We start from the raw sequence: 20282 nt of genomic DNA, 5'->3' as shown, positions 1-20282 counted from the left end.
TGAAAACTGAAGCCCCGGCCAATCAAAGGCTGGTGTACTTTTTTCTGTTCATAATTCCTTCAATTTTTACAAGATCCCCAACACCACTGGCTGAAATGAACCATGACAAACCATGACAGAGCCTCCACCGTCATTTGCAGATGGCTGTAGACACTCACTGTTGTTACATAATTGGTTACAATTAATATTTAAGTAATTACGTATTGTATCATGTAAATGACAAGCATTATCATTTGTAACCTACTGTTTGACCAGCTCTGAATGAGAGCCTTGTTGTACGACTTAGAAGGATTGAATACAGAAATAGGACGATCACAATAGTGTCTTTCTCACATACCTTTTAGAAATCTTAACAGTTTATAAATGTTAGAGCAGCTGAGCTAGGGGGCTATGTACGGTCACATGTTACGACAGTTTGTTTTTAAGCCCTTATTGAGAATTTCCATTCACCAGGAGAATAGAGTCAAAGTCTAATTGTACCCAATGGCATTGTTTTGCTGAACCCATAAAATGAATTAGATTTTCCAAATGCACGTTTCCCTCTACAGTTTAATTTAGTTAAAAAAGGACATAACTGCACACACGCACAGTATAATGTAAGCAATTTGAAGTTTTTGTCGAAATAACAACAGCAACAAAAAGTTGTTTGAGCTTCATTTAGCAAAATGAATAATTAGGAAAGTCAAAATGTTTATAGTATAATTAGTCAGTTGCACTGCTTTGGCGCCCTCTGCTGTACAGAAACACAAAGGACACTAATTGTTGTGTTTCTAAATTCAGACAAAAATATTTTATTTATTATTAAACTATATGTTTTAAAAATAATTAAATGCTGCAGAAAAAAGAAATAAGAAAAAAATAAGCCGAATATTCAACATTTATTTTGTAATTTGGTACAAGCTATTACGTAACACGGACATAAGAAAATTTGCTCATATCTGGCTGGGAGTTGTAGTTCTTTTTTGCCTCGACTCTTGCTGAGTTTGGAGCGTAAAGCACTCCAACTCCCGTGATGCCACGGCACTCACCTAAGCCACTAGCTGTGCACGCCTACGCTAAATAAACCCCATCGACTGTAATCCTTACTGTACACACTTGAATCCTCTGCGGGTGTTTTTTGCTTAACTGTTAGCTTGTTTTTCCTCCCCCAACTACAGACAAGAAATGGACAACTCTGGGAAAGAGAAGGAAGCTATTCAGCTTATGGCCGACGCTGACAAAAAAGTCAAGTCGTCTGGTTCTTTTTTGGGAGGGATGTTTGGAGGGTAAGACAGCACTGCACCAAAGAACAACAGCTAGCAAGCGTTTAGTGTCAGCGGCAAAGTTGGCACGGAGCCTGTTTCCATTCACACTTGCTTTCAGTTAGCTAGCTGAGGTGTCCGTATGTGAACAGGCTAAATGTTCTAGAAGTTTAGCTGATTGTTAACGTAGAGGAAGATGACATGCAGTCCAATCGTCCCTGCGAGGCAGTTAGCTAACTTAGCTGTTTTTAGGTTTGTAAACAAGCCAGCAGATCACGACCTCCTGCTAGACTTAGCGCTGGCCTTGAGGCTACGCAGCAGACTGTTTTAGCAAGCTTAAAATATCTAATTTATTTACTATAGCTGTAAGTCTTTCCTTTGTTTAATACTGCCTGTTATGTCAGCTTACACATACAGTGTACTGGTAAGTTCATTAATGTCACTGAACTGTTTATTTCTATTAAATCAGTTTAATGGCAAGTCCTGGATCATGTTTCTTAATTAAATACCTCCCAAAATAAAAAGGACTTAAAAAAATTAGAAAACAACGTAATCAGAGTTAAATCACCAGCAGCAGCACATCATCTAATCCTGATGTAATCCGCAGAGGAGTGAATTTATTGCATTAACTACAGTTAATGGTTGCCTTCAGCTGTGACCAACACCCTGGTTAATCCCCATAACTATAGCAATGGCAGATGCTGTCATTAGATTCATGCTGTACATAAACTATGGAGGACGCTTGGAGGAAGTGTATTTTGATTAGGAAGCTCCTAACTCACACCCTCTGGTTTATCTGACCAATTCTAACGAAATAAACGTTCCTCTTTTATATCTGTACCTGTATTCATGCGTCTTGCTTTCCCAATGGTCGTCATTACAGAAGCTCTATTCAAATCTTTTGCCACTGTCAGTGACCCCAGAAGAGATCAGCATTACCTTATTTAAATCTTGCAAACGTGTGTATATTCTATCCAATAATTAATAAAAAATATTGTTTGTTTAGACTCTTAATGCAAAAAGCCTTCGACGATAGCCCCATGTGACTCGGGGGGTGTTTTTCTCTGAACCTCTGCACAGATGAGCCCCAGATGTTACTACTCTGCAGTTCTTATCCAGGATAACCATTGCCAGGCTTCATATTGCTAATTCTGTTGCCGCCCAGGCGATGATGTAATCGTCTGCCATGATTGAATGGCCAGAGTATGATTACGACTACAGGGAGCTCCCAGGGGTCTGCTGGCTGTCAAAAGGAATTGAGCTCTATAGTGCCTGTGTAGAAGATTTATTTAGCCAAGCCAATCATTGCATCTTAGTGGAAAATCGAACAATAATGTGTCTTTACATATAGCTCGGCATGATCGTCCTCTTCATAAACTAAATGCAATGAACATTTGCACTAAATTCAAAACTGTGTTCTTGTTTTTCTCCTCATATGAATATATTTTTTTAGGGGACATCACAAAGTGGAAGAGGCATGTGAGATGTACTGCAGAGCAGCCAACATGTTCAAGATGGCCAAGAACTGGAGCGGTGCGATGAACTGATTATTGCTTATGACATCCACACCTTAAAATTTTCCACTCACTTTTGCTGCTCTCTTGAACAAGTTTTTATTTATTAATTTTTTTTGGGTGCTGTAACTGCAAAGTTTGAAAGTGCCACACTTAAATTGGGTTCAAGTTATGCGCATAATTAAGGGTGTCAGCTAAATCCAAAGTGTGCAGTATGTGTGTGTGTAACAGTTTGGCATCTCCCTCGTCTCCAGGTGCTGGAAATGCATTTTGCAAGGCTGCACGTCTCCATATGCAGCTGCAGAACAAACACGACTGTGCCACCAGTTTCATCGATGCTGGAAATGCTTACAAGAAGTCTGACCCTAATGGTAAGACCAGGCTGCTAATCACATCTAATACTCTTTATATTCCAACTGTATAAATGAATGAAGTGTTGATTGTGGAGCCCAGAAAGCAGATTCTGTTAATCTGGATGCAGCGTTTTCAGTAATCACTCATCCCAATGGCTTTTTCAGTGGGTGACGAACTATTTCTCTCACTGAGAATGCTGCATTCACATGAGCAAAATCATCTTTTTCTTGACTGGATTATTGATCATGCATTAGACTGAGCTTTAGGCTGCAAGGTTTCTATGGAAGCTTCGTTCCACAAAAAAATAAATAATAATTTCAGGTTACGTATCACAAACGTTTGAGTTATAAGTCAAATTTTTGAGAAAATAACTTAAATATATAAGTTGACGCTGTCATTAAGGAAGCTCTGTGAAGGTGCTACATGAAAGCCAAATGAATTACAAATGAAGTTTTTGTGTTGCTAGCTGAATCGCCTGGCATTGTTTTCAGCACAACTGCAATATGTTCATGTTTGATGTACACTGGTAGCTCAATGATGCTATCACTGTCCAATTTTGCGTGTGCATGTGTCTGTACCATCTGCCACCTGTTTCCAGGTAACAAGGAAAAGGTGTCATTCACTGAGCTTCTTGATTGGCAGAGCTAACTTGAAATTTAATCTTACTAACTCAAAGGTTTGAGAAAATAGCCTGCAATTTCTTCTGCCAGTAGTGGAAACAAAAGCTTCCATAGGTTTCACTGTCAGCCTGCTGTGACTTTGATGTTGGCATGTTAAGCAGCTTGTTCACCGTGTTGTGTAAGATTGTTTCTTTGAGCTGCATGCTATTTACCTGTGACTGATGTCACTCTCTTTCTTGATGTGGGGTACTGTCGTCACCTTGAGCTTCAAAGTCATACCATAGCTGCATCTCCTAAAAACCCGGGACGAGTTTGAATCCCGGTGACCTTGAGCTTGAGGTCAAGTTCAGAGATCAAGTTTTCTGAAAGTCTTGTGAATGTGATAACCCGAGAACAAGGTTACATAGGATTTTAAAACTGATACCACAGGTGTGTTTACCAGTATTTTTATATTTTACCTTTATAAGTAAGAGGTAAGAAATCTCTTTTATGAAAAGCGTGTTAGATAATTGTATGACTCACACCATTTCACCCCGCTGAAAGAACATCCCGTGTATACCGATGTGCAACACGATGCTGTGCAAGAGAAAGTGTGAGAAAGCTTACATGATGTCTAACTGTTCCCTCCTCTTCCCTTAATGCTGCTAAAAGAGGCAATCAAGTGTTTAAATGCTGCCATCGATATATACACAGACATGGTAAGATTTTTATAGTGTCTGATTGTGACTTGTAGTTTTGTTTTTTCCAAGACTGTACTAGAAGTCCCATCACCTGGATAACCGAAGGCCCTCATACACATCTGTGCTGTAGCAGACTGCCTCTGCCAGTATCAACATATCCACTGCCCATGTTGTGTTTATTGAATGTTGTTCTCCAATTTGCCTTTTTCTTGTTGTTTTTCTTCATGTTCCTTTAAAGAGGGTGATTTTTAAATGTCTTGTAGATGGAGCCCCACAGGCTGCTACTTAACCTCCCCTCTCAGCACTCAGAGTGGAACCTTTCATTGACTTGAGAGGCATCTGTCTGGATAGATCCAGTGTGTAATGATTTTTTCCCCCTTTCTTTGTCCTTCAGGGAAGATTTACCATCGCAGCCAAACATCACATCAGTATTGCAGAGATATACGAGTCTGAACTAGTTGATATTGAAAAGGTAATGGTGTCATGTAATCTGATTATACTACCAACTACTGTTAAAACTAATTATGGTGCAAATTTTCTTCAAGGGACATTGAAAATATAAATATAAGGGCTTTTTGTTGCTTTGTCTTCTGTAAAGGCGATTGCACATTATGAACAAGCAGCAGACTACTACAAAGGAGAAGAGTCGAACAGGTACTGTTCCCTTTACTAGTGTAAAATATTGGATTTTGTCAGTCATTGGTTTTTTTTTTGTTTTTTGTTTTTCAGCTCTGAGTTCAGAAATTAAAGCAAAAAGTAATTTCAGGTTTCAGAGATATGTGTGCACCCTCATCGAAGCTGTAAAGGTCTACAATAGTCGGCCACAACATTAAACCACCAGCCCAATATTAAATAAGTAACCTCACAACTTCAGCACAGCACTAACCCATCAGGGTATGGACACAGGCTTCTGGAGATGTTCTCTAGTGTCTGGTGCTGGGATGCTGACAGGTTGAGGGTTAAATCCTTCTTGGATTGATGTCCAGCTAGATTGAGAACTAGCTGAGTTTAGAACAGGAATTTCAAACTCATCTTACATCGTATGTACATTAACTGCACATTTAATCGTTGAAATATCTTAATGCAAGAAAAAGAAGTGCAATCTCTCTAATGTGTCCCAGTTTTTCTTCGCAATAAGGAAGTGTGTCAGCATGACTCTTTGAGCTTCAATTGTGAGAAATGAATGTATAAAATAATAGAAAAAGCTATATTTTCTTTTCTTTTCTTTCAACTTATAAAAAAGGAAACTTTTTGTCTTTTAATTGCTTATCTGTTACTTTATTACTGTAGTATGAATGTGTATGGGGGAAGTCTTTATTATTAGGAAACATTGTAAAATTCATGAAAGTACAGATATAAGTTTAAAATCTATGCCCTCCTTCACATTTTCCAAAGATATCCAGTTTTTGAGTCTTTGCAAGACCATTTCAGGCTCGTGGGCTTCACGTGTCACACCGCTGGTTTAGAAGATGGGTCGGTTGTTTTATCATGAGCCACTAAAGGGATGTTGGTTGCTGCAGAAGGTATTGCAGCATCGACTCTATATAAGAAAGTGGACATAGCTGTGAGACTTCGACCATCGGTGATGGGTTTGTTACATTTTTGCCGCTGCTATGTTAGTTTTATGGACAAAAAGGGTGGTGTGCTAAGTTACCAGCTACTCCTAGCAAGCTTTGTTAGCAAGCTACATCTAAACATTGTGCAGGTGCAACACACAGACAGATATCTTCTGATAAGTGCAAAGCAACATACTAATAAAATAGAGAACTAGAGGAACTGCAGTTTTTTCTTCCCCTTTAGCTGACATTGCCAGCTGGTGCAGTAAGATTGTTAAGATACTTGTTTTTTGCATGAACATTCAAGCAAAACAAGATCAAGTGTTATTCACCTCCATCGGTCTGTGATTGTAATGTTGTGGCTGACTGGCGTTAAGCATTGATTACTCTCACATAGCTGTTTACTGAAGTCTTTGTTCAATAGTCCAATCCATTACACAAGTAGAAAGAGGATAGTCATTAAAGCAGAAACAGTATTAGTTTAAAAATAGCAGCAGGTGTTAAATAATCTCTAACCAATAACAAATCTTATCCAGGTGGGCTGAGCTGCACAAAACTGTGGCATTGGCTTCACTTCATGGACGCACTCGTTATTAATAAATCAGCATTCGAAACTAATTTAGGCTATGTCCACACGTACACGGGTATTTTTGAAAACGGAGATTTTCCATTTTCGTTTTAAAAAATAATCCCGTCCACACATAAAGGCAGAAATGAAAGAAAACGCTGCTAGGAACATGCCAAAGCAGCAGGTGGCGCTATATTCCTAACCGTGCAGAAATGTTGGCCAATCAGAAGTCTAGAATCCTCGGTGGGAAAAAGTAAACAAAGCTGGGGCATTGAAGCAGAACCGAGTCGTATGTGTGGAGGGACAGTAACTGTGTGTGTATATGTAAGCATTTAAACACTGCAGAGAGTACAATTAACAGTAACAGTATTGTAGAAATTCATTTCACCGAAACAATAACGTGGCGCACAGTGTGACGTCAAATAAATGCGCCCACCTTTGACGCTGCGTTTTCTCCGTTTTTCTAGTCCACACGTAAATGCAAAAAAGGAGTTTTCAAAAATATCCACCCTAGCCGTAGTTTTTAAATAACTCCGTTTTCAGTGACCAAAAACGCCGTTTACGTGTGGACGAAAGGTGCAAACGCATAGAAAAATCTGCGTTTTCAAAAATACCCGGGTACGTGTGGACGTAGCCTTAGCATAGCACTTTTTGAGAACTGTGCAACACTGGTTGCAAACAGCCCTCATGGTTATACAGGTTGCATTAGATTCACTGTGTACTGTTTACACACTGTCCTTAGTTCCGCCAACAAGTGTCTGCTGAAAGTGGGAGCTTACTGCGCTCAGTTGGAGCAGTACCAGAAGGCTATCGAGATCTACGAGCAGGTGTGTCTACAGTGCTCTGCTTTGTATTTGTGCATGAGGCTCCTAACTCAGTTTTGACATTTCTGATAAATGTTGAATGATATGGATTTATATCCAGGTTGGAGCCAACACGATGGACAACCCGCTGCTGAAATACAGCGCCAAGGAGTATTTCTTCAAAGCTTCTCTTTGTCACTTCATCGTTGACGAGCTCAACGCTAAGGTGAGTTTACGCCTTCGTGAGTGACTCTCAGGATCTGGGATGATGAATTCTGGAAGAATTTTAACTTTGCCTCTCCGTAGATCGCTGTTGAGAAGTATGAGGAGATGTTCCCGGCTTTTTCCGACTCCAGAGAATGCAAGTTGTTGAAGGTAGCTGGATGGCGGCTTACTTTCTTCCCTTAATCTATTCAGTTTCTATGAGTGACCTACATCTCTTTGTTTTAACAGAAACTCCTTGAGGCTCACGAGGAGCAGAACAGCGATGCTTTCACAGAGGCAGTAAGTCTTGTATACACTGAAAACTCTCTTCTTCTTCTTTTTTAATAAAGCGTTTGGAGAGTGTAGGCGTCAGCTTGCAACTGTTTCAACTTGTAGTTTAGTTAAATTTTTATTCAAGGAAGCTGAAGGCTGGAACTCTGCAATTCTCCATGGACTTTGTATGTGAATGTGTTGCAAAGTGTAGTGTATAGTGCAGCCTGGTAATCATAACAGCTAAACTCATAAAAGACAGTTTAAAATTAACTCGGAGTCACAGAGCGAAAAGCGTCCTCGTGCCAGAAGTTTGAATAAACCAAGTGTAAACCTTTGGGGCTGAAAAATTAAGCCAATCCTGAAATAGACACTTGAGGTTGGTTCCAAAAATGAGTCGGTCCCCACGGACTCCTATATTAAAACGCATGACTGTACTGGAGGAATAACCATAATTACAGCCTGGTATAAAAATTGTTTTGGTCCCTGGGTTAATTTTAATGCTTTTTACAACTGTACAGAGGAATCTTTTTTAACCTTCCCTGTAAATTAATATTAAGGCTTAATTATAAGGGCTGCTTCGCTTTATGTGACCTCGGTTCCAACTAGGCCATAAGTCTTCAGGCTTCAACTCACTGAGCTGACTTTTCAACCATGCAGCTGTCTGACCAATGTACAGTTTGTTGTGCAGTTTATGTAAGTGATATCCTAGTAGTTAGTTACTAAGCACTACTTAGCATGTAGCTGTGTTTGTGTAGCATATCCATACATTCTGTGGTTATAGTTTGCTAACTTCTTCCTGTTTAAAGGGAGTTTTTCCTTCCCGCTGTCGGCAAGTACTTGCTCAAGTGGGATCAATTTGGTTGTTGGGGGTTTCTCTGTTTTATTGTAGGGTCTTTACTAGAGATGGAACGATGCCACTTTTTAATGTCCGATACCGATAAATTTGGATATCTGCCGATACCAATATGAATCCGATATAGTGTATTTTAGAATCAATAAAACTGTTTTTTTTATATATTTTGCTGCATTTTGTATAAGTTCATACTCAAGTTTAAAAAAACAAAACACTAAAGCTATTCTATTATACCTTATCAGTCTAATAAACTTAAACCTGCACCATCATCTCTATTCTGGTATTTTAAAGAGTACTTGGCGGAAATATTAAACAACCTAACTAATGGGATTGCCAACAAAAAAATATGGGGAACCACCCCCCACCCTCCGCCTCATGATGCTTAATCGATGTAATCAACTTTAATTTAATGTATGTGTAAAACAAATGCACAGAAATCAATTATTTTTCTACAATAATTAAAAAGATTCAATATTTTTCTTCAACAGAATTTTCCCTGTTAATGCCCTACCTGCCCCCCCTGGCTAAACTTTGCTAGACTCGCCCCTGCACAGTTACCAGCTGTCAGCTACGTAGAAAAGGATCCTGGTGTAGAAAGTAATATTAAATACATTCTAACAACAGCTTATCAAGTTTAAACGTGCTGCTGTTGTTTATCCGCTGGAGAGGGAGGGGGGGAGAAGAAGAGGCAGTCGCTCCATATATCGGTTGTTAAGCTTAATGCAGGAATGCTTTAAAACATTTAGAGATGAACTTACACACTTGCTTTTCTCGGAGATGAAATGCCGGTTTGGTAGCGAGGCTCCAAATGCTCTAAATGACGCATACAGCTCTGACGTGCTAAGGTCATGAGCTAGGTTACGCCATGTCGCAAGTTTTGTGAGGTGCTTTTGTGATAGTTAATGGATCGGATTACATTTTTTATTTCTCTCCGATAGCCGATCCAGTAATTTAGGTCAGTATCAGACGCGTAATATTGGATCGGTCCATCCCTAGTCTTTACCTTAGAATATAAAGCGGCTTGAGGCGACAGTTGTTGTGCTTTTGGTGCTATATAAATAAATTGAATTGAATTGAACTGAATTAACTACTTGACTCTAAGCTTGTTAAAGTTAAATGATAACCTGGCGCTCCTGTAGTTGTACAAATATGGTCAGTCAAGGCTTCAAAACAGGCATCCACAAACCAATAGGTAGGCACCATGGTTATTTTTGGAGTACAGCCTTTTACATAAAGGACCATCTAAAAAGGATCTTGTTTGTGAAAATGCACCACTTTTGATAGAATGCTGGTGATGCAAAGCTATCAAAATCGTCGACGACTGATTTAATAGTCCACGCGTCGTTTGAAGCTTTGTAAGATCACAAAAGAAGCATGAATAAGTAGTAGGATTTAAGAGTGTAATAACGGACTGAAACAGAAGATGGCAGCACTGCATGTACAAGGATGCCAGCTGTCGTTAAACCCCGAAGAAGAAGTAGCTCTGTCCCAGAATTCATAGCGCAGCCCTGCTCAGTTTCCAACAATGGCGGCAGCTAGTTAGTTTTAATATTACTCTTATTATTCTTTCTGGGTCACAAAATAAACGTTTAATATATTTTCAGGCGAGAATGTTACTGTATAAACCTCAAATATCTGCTCAGTTTATCAAGACACCACATATTTTCAAAAGCGCTCCGACGTTTTCGGAGACGTCTGTTCTGTAGCCCCTGGCTAGCTCGATAGCTAGCCAGGGGCTAGGCTAACTAGAGCCCGTGAGAACACCGGACTCCCGGCAAATCGTTTTCAAACCCACCGCCGTCTTTCGCTACTCAGGTTAAACATATACAAGTCACTTAGATAACTTATAAAATAGATAAAAATGTTATTGTTTGGATTTTTTTTAGTATTTTATTTGTTCCTGAGTAAATCGGTTTGGCTGAGATTAAAGTTATAGTTTTTACACACTGAATAAACATCAAGCAGACAACTGATTATCAGAAGTGTGAAATGGTCGAGAATATACTCCGGTGTCCCGTTATATTTTAGATAGCAAGAGTTTATTAAACTTCACCGAAACAATCTGCAAATTTCATTAAAATTTAATAAACAATCATCTTGTCTTTATTTTTAGTTAGCACATACCTTAAACACTTAAAGCTGTAAGCTAATGATAGTTATATAAGAGCAGATGCTGCTGGTGCAATAATCTGTACGCTTTATGTCCAGTGGATACATGATCTGATTAGTCGACTAATCGCAAAAATAATCGATGACTAGTCGAATATCAAAATAATGGTTTGTGGCAGCCCTAATTGTGTGTGCCCTTGTCTGCCTGATGCAGGTAAAGGAGTTTGACTCAATCTCACGTCTGGACCAGTGGCACACAACCCTCCTGCTGCGCATCAAAAAGACCATCCAGGGCGATGAAGGGGATCTGAAATGAAAGACACCCCGGGGTAGAAACGCAGCACGGAGGGAAAGTTTATCACGCATGCTTTCAAACACACAAACAAACACACACCCTTACACTCCCCTCACTGTGTATAGCGTCCGGAGAGGAGTGTCCACTGATGATTTTTCAATATTTCACTGCTCACTTGCTGTTCTTTCAGAGCACTGTCTTTGTTTCAGCGTGTCTGAATCTGGTCAGAATGTAAATCCTCTCGCCCTCACCTCTGTCTAGAGGATTGCTGCATACATTTTTCTCTTGAAATCTGTCCTGGGGGATTTCAGAGCAGTGTATACTGTTTTGAAGTTAGTACTGATAAGAAATATTGCATGTTTTGTACAGTTATTGTTTACTAGTCATATGCAGCTTCTTTCTCTCCTTTTTTAAATCTAGTTTATTGTATATTTAAACAGATTATGTAATGTTTCTCATGCTTTGTATGAATTTAAAGAATGTACCATTATCTTAGCTTGTGTTGTTGAGATGGAAACAGAAAGATCTTAAAACAAAATTAATTTATTACATCCACAAACTCTTATTTAGCTTCCATTTTATCACCACAGGGAGGGTAATGATATGCACTAAGTGTAGACTGTTATACATTTATAGGTAATTTTATTACTGCTGTTTATGATTACGTTAGGATTTGTCAACTTAATGATACTTTGAATGTTTGAAGCTGCGATTTAGAGTTTGTACTGTTGAATGAAAAGCACTGACACAGATCTCCTTACTTCTTATACCCAGGGCTGTAATCCTGTGCTGATGAGCATCATTAGTCACTCATAATGTGCTGTAAACGTATCATTGAAGGTTTACTACTGCACTGTAAACCTTGCAAATGGCCAGTCGCTAAGCATGTCATTGTGTATAGTTCAGTGTTGTGTACTTTCACTATTGTTAGCCAGACCAAAGTGTTTACTAAAGGGTCAGTTGCCCCGTGTACCCAGCTGCTCCCAGGTGGGATAACAGTGGGCTGTGGATTTGATCAGTATGCTTGTGCAAATGGAAATTAATAAAGGCATTATATCCCATACTGTTGTTGCCTTTGGTGTTACCTCAAGCAGGTTAGCTTAGCTTTAATACTATTTGTACTCTGTCATGATGACACACACATGACAGATGAGGCCAAAGTTTTACATGTAAATGATAGCATTTTGTTTTCTATTTAAAAAAAACTTAAACTGTAGTTTTTCTTATCCAAGGTTTTCTGTTAAATAGTTTTTTACCCCTCTGTTGTAAAAGGCTGATTGTCGTCAGGCAGGCAAGTGGACACCGAACTTTGTGAATGTGATAACTCGAGATCAAGGCAACGTAGGATTCTCAAAATAACACAAAAGTGTATCTAATAAAAATCTCAGACTGGTTTTATTCTCAGTGACCTCAAGGTCAGAGGTTAAGTTTTCTGAATATTTTGTGAATGCGATAACAAGAAGGTGACATATTTTTGAAATTGATGCCTTAGCTGTGCGTACTAGCAGCTGAGGGACAATTTCAAACAGAGACAAGTGCCAGGATTTTGAAGGATTTAAGCAATTTTGTTCACAGTTAGATTAAATGATCAAAAGTTCGTTGCTGCTGTTTCACAGCTGCAGTATTTTACATGCAGAGCGTTTCTCTGTAATTAATACAAAAGTGTTGTAAAATATTCTAAAACATGTTTTTGAACATGTGTAATTGATTAAAATCTTCAGTTCATTTGTATTCACTGGGATTCGTGTCAGATTAAACTTTAGCTTCACCTCTGTAACAGTGTGATGTTGAAATGCCAAACAAAAAGTGCTAACGCTATTCCTAAAACACCAGAACTCAGATAATTATAATCGTGAAAAACCCAAAGAATACACATAAGGTAGCATGATTTGATTTGAGACAGCTGAAACTGTCAGTGAAGCCAGTAAAATAAACTATTTACATTCACCCCCTACACACATCTTATTTTGAGGTCTCAGTTTAGTCCTTTCTTGTTCTTCACTTTGGATACTGGCTGTTTTCTCCCACAATTATTCTCACCAATAACCACAGTCTGAATGTTGGGGTCCGGAGGTTCAGTATCTGAAGCGGCTTTAGAGTCTGAAACTGGAGCCAAAATAGTTTGCGAAGCTGCAGCTTCCAGCACAGATGATGTCGAAACTCCTGGGATCTGTGAGACTGATGCTAAAAACCCCTCAGAAACAGGAACTGAGAGAGTGGGTACAGACAGAGAAGTAGAGGGCGCTTCAGAGGACATGGGGACAGAGTGAGCCATTGACACTGGTAAAGGGAAGGGAACAGGGATGGCTGACCCATCTATAGAAATGACACTGGTCCCTGTATTGTCAGTGGCTACGATGGGCTGGATCTGAGTCCCTGGTGTGACATCCGTGTGGATAACAGTGATCCCGCCGATAGTGCTGTGGCTGACCAGAGCGATGGCTCCGTGACTGGTCAGCCACTCAGCAGGAACGCTGACTGGCTCAGATGGAATCACAATGGAGTCGGTGTGGGTTTTAACAGCAGCATCAGGAGCATCGCCAGCAGCAGTTGTAGCACTTTTCCTGGGCGTGCTCTTATGCTCTCCTGGTCCTGCTTCTTCTGTCTTTATCTTAGTGGGAGATCTGGGCTTCTTTTCCTCCACGTTTCCCTCCAGCACCACCAGGTAGGTCTTCCACGGAGCATCTGAGTCATGAATCTGAAGGTCAAAGAATCCGATGTTATTTCTGCAGCAGTCAGTGCAGGTTTCTTTCTTTTTTCTGTTTTTTAAGATCTACAATCACTGTACAAAAAAATCCAAAAATCATCAGCTTATGTGTCTTTTTTTTCTAAATACGGGAACTTCAGCTCCTGCCACAATACAAGTTAAACAAACTCTGTACCCGTGTAGGTGAAACGACTTTTTCTAAGAGAAGTATTGCTCACCGTAGTGTGCCTGCGTAGGGTGGACTTGTCTGTAAATGTGCGTTTGCAGAGGCCGCACATGTAGGGCTTCTCTCCTGTGTGAATACGCTGATGCCTCTGCAGTGCGTTGAGCTGAGTGAACTGCTTGTCACAGTCTTTACAGCTGTACGGACGCTCGCCTGACAACCACCAAAGAAACAAGAAAATATAAAAAATAGTGAGGAAGAGATTAATGAAAAATCACCTATAAATTCAATGTAATATAACTATTAAATGAAAAACGACATCTACATTTTACCTGTATGTATTTTTAAATGCTGGTGGAGAGAATTCCTCTGAGCGAAGCCTCTACCGCAGGTTTCACACTTATATGGTCTGGAGCCTGTGTGGATGTTTGAGTGGTGTCTCAGGTATTCTTTAGATGCAAAGCTTTTCCCACAGGCTTCGCACATGAATGGCTTCTCTCCTAACACGAGAGAACAAAAAGTTATGGTCTTGTATGTGTAGATAGTTTTGTTTTTAGTGTGCTCACACTTCAGGACTTTTTCCTTTAAGAAATACTGTTTGTGGAGATAGACCAAAAAAATAATCTCCAATGAGCTTTAAGGGAGAAACTATAGGCGCAGAGGATAAAAACTGTAACACATCCCCACGAAGCATCCTCAGATGATTAGCTGTTTTAAGATATTTTAATGAGGGTATTTTTTAAAAACCTCCTAACACTTCATTAATCAGAAAACAGCCATTAATGCTAATGCCAGGTGCTGCTAATCAAATGTACTTAATTCGTTGATCATCCGCAAGCGTGAGCACCTCTATAAAAGCAGATGTTTTGGTAGTTTGTAGAGGTGGGAATCACCATACATCCCACGATACGATATTATCACAATACTTAACGCACGATACGATATTATTGCAATTTTTTAAAATATTTTGCGATATTCAGATTCTGTACATAAAGGTAAACTTTAGCAATATTCATTTTATCTAATAAAGTCTCGCACTCAGTCTTTCTCTCATTTCAGTTTTATTGTTGACAAACTGAACGGTTTGTATTACAGTCTAGTCCAACTTAACTGAACGCAACCATCTGGTACAATTATAGCTATTCTGAACTATGCAGTTTATGAAAACTATGCAGCTCATTCAGCAACTGAAGAATTTGAAAGTAAATTAAAACAAAATATAATTTTACATCAAATAAAAAAAGTTTTAAACTTAATTAAAATAAAACATGTCTTAAATTAAAATAAGTAAACTGTCATGTTTATTCCTGCCAAAAAAAAGTTAAACACATTTGGACAGTGAAGGAATGTCAGGATTCTTGCTCAGAAAAAGGATCAACATGCTCTGAAGTCAGAGCACAAAAACCTTTTTGTAACAAAATATCGATTTCTGCTGTCCCTGTATCGATACATTATTAGCAAACAAAATATCACGATACTACACAGTATCGATTTTTTCCCCCACCCCTAGTAGTTTGCTGGTCTGGATGTGCAAACAAACTGAACTCAAACTCAAATCGTGCAATGCTCAGATGCAATGCAAAAAACCCAGGACTCTACAGTGCTCGGGTAGCATGTTAAATTTTAAAGTTTATTGGGCGTTAAGAGGGGAAAAAAGAACAGGACAGCACAACTTAGGTTTGGAAAGTTGGATCTTACCAAACCACGAGACTTTTGGGACAATTTCCTTTGGACAGACCAGGTGACAAATTGATATATTTGGCCATAATGCACAGTGGCACATTTGGCAAAAAACAAACAAACAATACTGACTTTCCAGCACGATGGTGGAGGAGTGATGTTTTGCAGTCACAGGACCTTGACAACTTGCAGTCATTGAGTTGACCTCCTCTGTATGCCAAAGTATTCTAGAGTCAAATGTGAGGCCATCTGTCTGACAGATAACAGCTGGCTGAAAGTGGGTCATGCAGGACAGGATAACGATCCCAGGCACAGCGGCAAATCTCCAACAGAATGACTTTAAATTAAAAGAATCAAGTTGCTGCAATGGCCCCAAGTCCAGACCGCAACCTGACGCAAATGCTGTGGTAGGAGTGTACGAGAGCTGTGCATAAATAAATGCCAGCAAATTTCAGTGAACTGAAACAACACTGCAAAGAAGAGAGGGCCAAAATTCCTCCACAACACAATGAAAGACAGATAAAGTCACGCAGAGCTCAATTCCTTCAAGTTATTGCCGCTAAAGATGGTTTACAAGCGACTCAATCATGGGGTGTATTTAGTTTTTAACATACTGCATAAAGTCATGTGAAAACTTTCTTTTTCTCTTCATTCAGGTCCGTAATGCCAAAAATGACCAAAGCACAGAAACGCAAAGAAATGACAAGATGAAACATGCTCTTGATGACAATGCTCAAATCTGATTAGTTATTAATGTTCAATTATGGTTTTACCTGTGTGCGATCTCTTATGGTAGGCCAGCATGTGCTTCTGAGTGAACCGCGCATCACACTCATCACATGCAAATGGCTTCTCTCCTGTGTGAGTCCTACACATGTGTAAACACAAAGGTTAAAACCTCATCATCTACTTACACATACACTACATAAACATGAACACACAGAACTGCCATTAAAAAAAACAGTCCAGTTGTTCTTTGACGGTAAAGTAAACAAAGGAGGCTCTCGTGCCTGATCTCCAATTAATGGCAGCACCTTCAGCCTGATATTCCAGCTGTTTCTGGTGAAAGTAGTCTATATATAAAGATGCCTGGTCTGAGCTATTAATTTAGCATACTGTTGGTGATGCATTTCATGACTAAGTAGCGGGATGCTAATATCAAAGGATTCACTATAAAGAGAATAACTCAAATGACACCCTTAATACTCTCCCACGATTAAAAGCTTTCGGTCAATTTCTTGCTTTTGCAGGCCCACCCCTACCCCGAGGCTTTATTTAACCATCTCCGTACCTGCGGTGCATCTTGAGGGCAGAGTTCTGGGTAAATCTGGCCCTGCAGTCAGTACACTCAAAGGGTTTTGTGCCTGTGTGCGTCCTCTCGTGCAACAACAGGGCAGTTTTGGAGCTGAGTGATTTCCCGCATTCGGGACAGATGTGTCTCAGATTGCGTTCATGGACCTAAGCAGCCGCGACAGAAACTCCACATTATTAAAATAACATTAATATGTCTGTTAGAAATTCTACCGGTCCTCACCTGTCTTTGATGGCGGACGACGTCCTTCTTTCGCTTAAAGGTCTTGTTGCAGGATTCGCAGACAAAGAGCCTCTCGTTACTGTGAACGTGCTTTTCATGGATCTTCAGATTGCTGCGGTTTGCAAAGGTCTGCGAGCAGGTCTCACAGCGATAAACCACATCTGCTTTCACGCCATGGTACGTACTCACCAAGACACCAACAAGTTGCAGCATTATTTAAAAATATATACCATGTACATTATGATATAATGCACATACTGTACGTTGCAGTACATAATTCCAGCTATATTAGAGCTAAAGCATTATTATCATGTTACCTGATATGCTTTAAGTAGCTCTTCTCATAGTGGAAAGTCCGCTGGCACTTGTTGCACTGGAACTGGGCCTTGGATGATTGTTTTAAAGTCTGCTTGGATTGTTCCTCCTCATCCTCCTCCTCCTGCTCCTCTCCGGGTGGTAAAAACAACGGGTCTCCAGAATCCTTACTCTGCGCATCGTCCTCACATTCCCAGTCATCCCCATCAGAGGCAGGGTCTCCCAGTAAACACTCGTCTTCTTTGGCTTTTTCTTTCTCTGGCTCAGATTTATCTTCAGTCCTGCTCTCATCCTCCTCTCCATCTTTATCAATAGTTTGATTTTTGATGTTTAAAGGCACTATTTTAGTACAAACGCCTCTCTGTTGCACCTTACTGCCAGACAGTTTCGCCTGTGTCTTTCTTCCCCGCCTTTTTTCATCCTTCACTGTTTTCTTTGCCTTGAATCTTTTTGAAGTGACTTCTGTCACTGTCTTCTGCCTATGTGGAGACAGCTGCTGCTTAACCAGCAAGCTTCTACAATGCCTCTTCCTGTTTGCCTTTTCTTCTTTTTGAGCACCATGCACATCATCTGGAGCCACAACTTTTGAGCTTTTCTTTGTGGGCTTTTGTATTATTTCTGTGCTTATGGCTTCACCGCAAACCTTCAGCAGATCATCACAGTCCAAAAACTCTGCCGCTGCTTGAACATTACCTATCCTGTCTCTGGCAACTTCAACTTTACCGGTGTACACAAATTCCAGAAATGCAGAGAAATCCTCCGAGTGCATATTTGAGAGAGACAGTTTATCACGAGATGCGTCCGGAGACAGCAGAATTTTCTTGAAGTAGCCACTGGATGCAGCAAGCATCACCTGGTGGGCATGAAACTCCTCCACATCTCCCTCATAGTCCACCTGCACGGTGACGTCACTCAGCTGACCTTGCAGCCTCAGGTCATGCAGAGAAGCCAGAATGTGCTCATGATGCGAGCCTGAGGTAAGCTGGACCGCTTTGCTCCCCATCATTCACTCGGGCACCTGAGAAAAACTTGAGCTGTAATTGGCTGTGTTTGTTACTCAGCACTGACATTTGTGTATGTGCTATGAAAAGACTATACCGGCTTAAATCCACATTAGCTTGAGCCATCGTTAGAAGAGGCTAACTTTACAGCAGTTAAAGTGACATTTAGTCTATTAGGAAATGAGATGAACACAATAATAGGGAAATGGCAGTTAATAATTAACTAGAGGGCAGTAAATGCTCAGCGAGTTCCTTAAAATGACCCCGATGTCAGAAAAACGTACATATAATTACTTAAAGTGGTTTAAATGTAACACGTTTGTGGTTTTGTCTCGATGCCACTCACTGACAGCAAATGCTAACAGCAGCGTCACATGCACTGTGGCAAACAAGCTAGGTTAGCTAGAAAAAAATTAGCACTTCGTATGTAACTAATGTGTGTTTCTTTGGTAACACAACATCGTAGTACGACACGCTGCACGCAGTGTAGCAGCCAGCAATATACACAGCGAAACGAAGCAAGTTTTCTTACCGTAAACTCGGTAAAATGGCAGCCCTTCAGAAATGCTCTACTCGGCGGAGAGCACTTCCTGGAACAAGTCACTCACGAAAACGCCACTTGTCTCTTTACTTTGCCGACATCCGGTGCCGTTTAGACTGATTTGGGATCAGTCTTTATTTTGCAGTCGCGTTTAAAATCGTGATTTGCTGAGTACAGCTGCTGTTTCTGGGTCGTTTTGTGTCGGGTTATTGACTATAAGCGCAGGACCTTATCTAAAACTAGACGGTGTTCGAACGTTTGTTCACCCGTGACTACTGTTGTGCTAATTTAGCTAGATAGCACTTTATATCGGTTTACCTTTGCGCCAAAATACTGTCCATTGCTTAATCAATAGGATGCTGCAGTTTTCATGTTACTGCAACTGCCTTTATTTTGAGTGAAATAAACTGCTTACAGAACAATGACAGCCAAGTCCCCGTGTTACCGTAACTCTTAATCGCGATAGAAGATAATGCTTATGAAAACATTACTCCTAGCACCCACATGGTGGCAGCAAGGCACAGTAGGACAGCAACGCGCTATACGCCGCTTGTGTTGGGTTAAAAAGCACTTTGTGGTAATGCATTATGTACAGTCTGCAGTCTTTTAGGGCTGGACAGTTTTCTGGAGTGCCTGTAATTTATAATGTAGCTCGCTTTCTGGTCGCTAGTATCACGTGGCAGCCTTCTATGATATCAAATAATTTCCCTGTATAATATCATGGACTGTATATAGTGTAATAGTTTAGTGCTGCAGAGGGAATACCAGTACCGAGGTAAAACAGGCCAGCATGCTGAAGGACTTAAGCTAATTCATTTACAGTCAGACCAAACATATATCATCTGCAGGGTTGCAAAATGCTGCCATTCCAAAGGTGGATGGAAACCTACTTGAGGATTCACTGGGGTGCTGTTCTGCAGCTGCCAAGGTTTTTTTATTCCTTCCAGAGGAAATCCATTACATTTGTCTTAATGAATTCTGCAAGCTAGCAATCTCTCTGTTCCGGTGACTCATGCTGCTCTCTGTGTGCAGCGCTGTGGAGGCTTTAGCTCTGACCTGGAACACTGTGTTCACCTGGTTCTGGTTGCTTTCCTACCATATATACTATATGCTACAGATCGCCGTTTTCATACAACAGGTCCTTACAATACACAAAACATCTGCATTTGTGATAATCTGCAACTGCAGGCTGATGGGAATTAAAGGTATTTGCATAGATATTAATATTGTGTAAAGTATTAGCATGGGGGGGGGGGGGGGGGTGGAGTTTA

At 40.2% G+C, this 20282-nt stretch overlaps 2 protein-coding genes across 2 annotated transcripts; one reads left to right on the top strand and one right to left on the bottom strand.

Annotated features, from left to right (window-relative positions):
- The first annotated feature begins 1049 nt into the window (after nt 1-1049).
- napbb (N-ethylmaleimide-sensitive factor attachment protein, beta b) lies at nt 1050-12131 on the top strand. Its single transcript, XM_087852320.1, has 11 exons — nt 1050-1265; nt 2695-2774; nt 3010-3126; nt 4381-4427; nt 4804-4881; nt 5008-5063; nt 7276-7360; nt 7458-7562; nt 7643-7711; nt 7790-7840; nt 10990-12131. Exons 1-11 carry the CDS (start codon nt 1165-1167, stop codon nt 11089-11091), a joined length of 891 nt encoding a protein of 296 aa, XP_087708446.1. The 5' UTR covers nt 1050-1164; the 3' UTR covers nt 11092-12131.
- Nucleotides 12132-12446: 315 nt separating this feature from the next.
- Nucleotides 12447-19321, bottom strand: gzf1 (GDNF-inducible zinc finger protein 1). The gene is made up of 8 exons (XM_006793010.3): nt 19003-19321; nt 17472-18487; nt 17155-17338; nt 16912-17078; nt 16394-16488; nt 14273-14440; nt 13996-14153; nt 12447-13768 (listed from the first exon to the last, which is right to left on the bottom strand). Exons 2-8 carry the CDS (start codon nt 18473-18475, stop codon nt 13046-13048), a joined length of 2499 nt encoding a protein of 832 aa, XP_006793073.2. The 5' UTR covers nt 18476-18487; nt 19003-19321; the 3' UTR covers nt 12447-13045.
- Between the last annotated feature and the right edge of the window lie 961 nt (nt 19322-20282).

This window comes from Neolamprologus brichardi, chromosome 15 (genome assembly GCF_056152115.1).
Source record: "Neolamprologus brichardi isolate AB-2024 chromosome 15, ASM5615211v1, whole genome shotgun sequence".
Lineage (NCBI taxonomy): Eukaryota > Metazoa > Chordata > Actinopteri > Cichliformes > Cichlidae > Neolamprologus > Neolamprologus brichardi.
The sequence above is the reverse complement of the archived record's forward strand: the minus strand, read 5'-3'. Positions and strand labels throughout refer to the sequence as shown.

What these genes read in the sequence shown, in the direction of transcription:
- napbb (XM_087852320.1), top strand. Translation starts at nt 1,165, where the DNA reads ATGGACAACTCTGGGAAAGAGAAGGAAGCTATTCAGCTTATGGCCGAC. An exon ending in GATGGCCAAGAACTGGAGCG is followed by an intron (nt 2,775 to 3,009) that starts GTGCGATGAACT and finishes CCTCGTCTCCAG; the next exon opens with GTGCTGGAAATGCATTTTGC. An exon ending in AACTAGTTGATATTGAAAAG is followed by an intron (nt 4,882 to 5,007) that starts GTAATGGTGTCA and finishes TCTTCTGTAAAG; the next exon opens with GCGATTGCACATTATGAACA.
- gzf1 (XM_006793010.3), bottom strand. Translation starts at nt 18,475, where the DNA reads ATGATGGGGAGCAAAGCGGTCCAGCTTACCTCAGGCTCGCATCATGAG. An exon ending in CCATAAGAGATCGCACACAG is followed by an intron (nt 14,441 to 16,393) that starts GTAAAACCATAA and finishes CTCTCGTGTTAG; the next exon opens with GAGAGAAGCCATTCATGTGC. An exon ending in GCATTTAAAAATACATACAG is followed by an intron (nt 14,154 to 14,272) that starts GTAAAATGTAGA and finishes GGTGGTTGTCAG; the next exon opens with GCGAGCGTCCGTACAGCTGT.